The 3152-nt window shown below is 62.1% G+C and overlaps 1 protein-coding gene across 1 annotated transcript; it reads right to left on the reverse strand.

Moving 5' to 3' along the window:
- Positions 1 to 1160: 1160 nt before the first annotated feature.
- LBRM_09_1140 (putative translation initiation factor EIF-2B gamma subunit) lies at positions 1161 to 2969 on the reverse strand (the record flags this gene model as incomplete). The annotated part of the gene is made up of 1 exon (XM_001562678.1): positions 1161 to 2969. One exon carries the CDS (start codon positions 2967 to 2969, stop codon positions 1161 to 1163), a length of 1809 nt encoding a protein of 602 aa, XP_001562728.1.
- Between the last annotated feature and the right edge of the window lie 183 nt (positions 2970 to 3152).

A 3152-nucleotide genomic window follows, 5' to 3' on the forward strand; every position in this document is an offset into this window, starting at 1 on the left:
TGAACGGTGGACTTGCCGTGCGCGACGTGGCCGATTGTGCCGACGTTGATGGTGGCCTGGCGCGACATGACCTCGAAGGTGTCGACGTTGAGCTCATCGAGGTTGATCTTGCTCAAGTCCTGCTTGGCGAGTCCCTGGTCCGTGTCGATGACGTTCTCGTCATCGAGGGTGAAGTCCGCAATATCCTCCTCGGCCATGGCAATGACTCGAGAGAATGTGTGTGTGTGGGGAGGGAGGGGGGTAGAGGGTGTGTGTGTGTGTCTGTGGAAGAGAAGGTGCTCCTGCTACGTACAGCGAAGAGGTCGTAGCGGCCACGCACACGCACGCACACACACACACACAAAGGAGCGAAGGATGATGGCAAGCTGAATGAACTATGCGCAGATCAGTCAGCAGAGGCACACACCCACGTGTTTTTTTTTCGCGTGGTGGGATCGAGAGCGCGCGTGGCAAGAGAGGAGGAGACCATTCAGACAGGAGGAAATGACGACAGGGAGGGGTGCAAGGTGGGTGCAGCATCGCTTTCGCGGATCGGAGGGGAGGGAGGCGAGGTAAGCGAGCAGTGCAACGACTGGTGGTGGATGAAAGTGGCAGTGTCGTCGCCCCCCGCACACACAGACACGCTGCCTATAGAAGTAGCTGAATGCCTTCCCGCACTGTTGTGCAGCACACGAAACCAGCGCGTTATCTCGTCCGCGCCGCCCAGCGCAGCGCGGGGGGGGGGGGGAGGGGAGGGGGAAGAGGAGAGGGAGGAGGCGACTTCACACAGAATCCAATCAGGAGAGGGAAAACGACGCCAGCTCAAGCAGTCAGAGGCGTATACGTGTGTGCGACTGTGTGTAAGAGCAGTACAGAGCAAACAAGTGTCTTCTGGAGTTCTGACAGAGACCGTAATGCGTCGTCCTCGTCGTAGCGGTGGTGGTGGTGAACAAAGTTGGAAGAGGGGGTGGGGCGCATAGGACGGGGAGATGGAGCCGAGGGGGGGCCGCGTGCAGTGGGGCGCTACCCGTTCTGCCATTCTGCGTGCGTTCGGCCACCTTGCCGCAGCAGCGACAGCCCATACGCAGAGCATGCCACCACCATCCCTCGCAACGCCTTTTCACAAGCGCCCTTCTCGCGGCGGCATTCTCCCCTCATCTCGTTCTCCTCCACTGGCGCTGTCACTCCGATTCCTCCGGCAGGAGCTTCACGGGCACGCCTTTGCGAATCGTGCCCCACCCAATCACGCGAACCTTTCGATCCACATACCGGGCTAGCACAATGCGTTGCTGCGGAGGATCAGCGGAGAGGGGGTTCTCAAGCCGACATATAGCCCGACCAGCATGCCGCGATGTCCGTAGTACCGTTGCTGCCGTCGTCAGTGTCCCTACGCTTAGAATGATGCTCTCACCTTCTCGCAGTGGCGCGACGCGGCGGTGCACTGAGGTGACGCGGTCTGGGTGGACACGGTATGAGCCAGGACCACCGTTGACACCAGCACCGTCGCCGCGGTGTGGCGTGGCGTTGCTAGGACGCTGCGCGGCGAGGCCGAGAATCTCGCGCAGGAGGAAGAACTGAATGAGCACCTCTTGGTACACCTGAATGCCTGGGCGACATTCCCGCATCGCTGCAGCCGGAGCGGGCAACGGGCAGGGGGAGGCGGAGCTCAATGGCGTCGCCGTCGCGTTGCTCGTGATGGTGGTCGCCAGAGTTGCTGACGCGGAGGAGGCTCCTGCTCCTGCTACCGCTGGTGGACTGTCGCAGCTCCGCGGGCTGTGCTCCATGTGACCGGACCGCCATACGGGACCACGACGCACCACCCGCACTACCTGTCCTCGGAGCTTGTTCTGCCGCGTTAGGGAAGGGTCAAGGGTGGTGCCAATGGCAATGAGGCCGCCTGGCACGGCGAACTGCAGCTCGTTCTTCTCCGCCTGGAGTCGCACAACGGTGGTGCGCAGTGGGACAGCGTACAGCTCACCAGGCGGCGGGGATGCGACGTAGGCGGCCTCCTGACCCGACAAGACATCCGATCGTCTTGGCAGCACACCGTCGCGCCGTCGAAGCACCAGCAGTCCAGGGATAATTTCGATTTCGTCCCCGACGCACAGGACACCCGCCGCGACAGTGCCGCCGACGACGCCACCCTGGAGCGCCATCGCGTTGTGGCCAGCCGGGCCGGGCAGTGACACGTCAAACGAGCGCAGGACGTTTAAGTACTGCGTGTGACGCAGCTGCCGCCGTGGGAGGGGGATGTGCACGAGGTAGTCCAGCAAGAAGCTCACGTTAATCTGTTTCTGTGCGCAGATCGGGACCACCGGTGCCTTTGCGTATGCGGTCTTCGTGGTGAGGTAGTGGTGAATGACGTTGTACTGCGCCGCCGCGTGCGCTTTGCTGACAAGGTCGATCTTGTTCTGCAGGACTATTAGCGACGAGACGCCGATCATCTCCGCCGCCGCGAGGTGCTCCAGCGTCTGCGGCTGCGGGAAGGACTCGTTGGCGGCGATGAGCAGCAGGGCGGCGTCCATGATGGCGGCGCCGTTCAGCATGGTTGCCATCAGCACGTCGTGGCCGGGGCAGTCGACAAAGGAGAAGTGGCGCTTCAGCGTCATGGTCTTCCCGCAGTTGGGGCACGGCGTGCTGTCCGGCTGCGAGGACGGGTAGGCCTGGTAGCACGTGGGGCGCGGGCAGGTCTCGCACTGGTACACCTTGGCGTTGGCGTAGCCAAGGTGGATGGTGATGTTCATGACGGCCTCGCGGTGGAACTTCTGCGTCTTGACACCGCTGAGCGCCTTGACAACGGTGGACTTGCCGTGCGCGACGTGGCCGATGGTGCCGACGTTGATGGTGGCCTGGCGCGACATGACCTCGAAGGTGTCGACGTTGAGCTCATCGAGGTTGATCTTGCTCAAGTCCTGCTTGGCGAGTCCCTGGTCCGTGTCGATGACGTTCTCGTCATCGAGGGTGAAGTCCGCAATATCCTCCTCGGCCATGGCAATGACTCGAGAGAATGTGTGTGTGTGTGTGGGGAGGAGGGGGGTAGAGGGTGTGTGTGTGTGTCTGTGGAAGAGAAGGTGCTCCTGCTACGTACAGCGAAGAGGTCGTAGCGGCCACGCACACGCACGCACACACACACACAAAGGAGCGAAGGATGATGCAAGCTGAAGAGTGCGTGG

Source organism: Leishmania braziliensis, chromosome 9, assembly GCF_000002845.2.
Source record: "Leishmania braziliensis MHOM/BR/75/M2904 complete genome, chromosome 9".
NCBI classification, from domain to species: domain Eukaryota; phylum Euglenozoa; class Kinetoplastea; order Trypanosomatida; family Trypanosomatidae; genus Leishmania; species Leishmania braziliensis.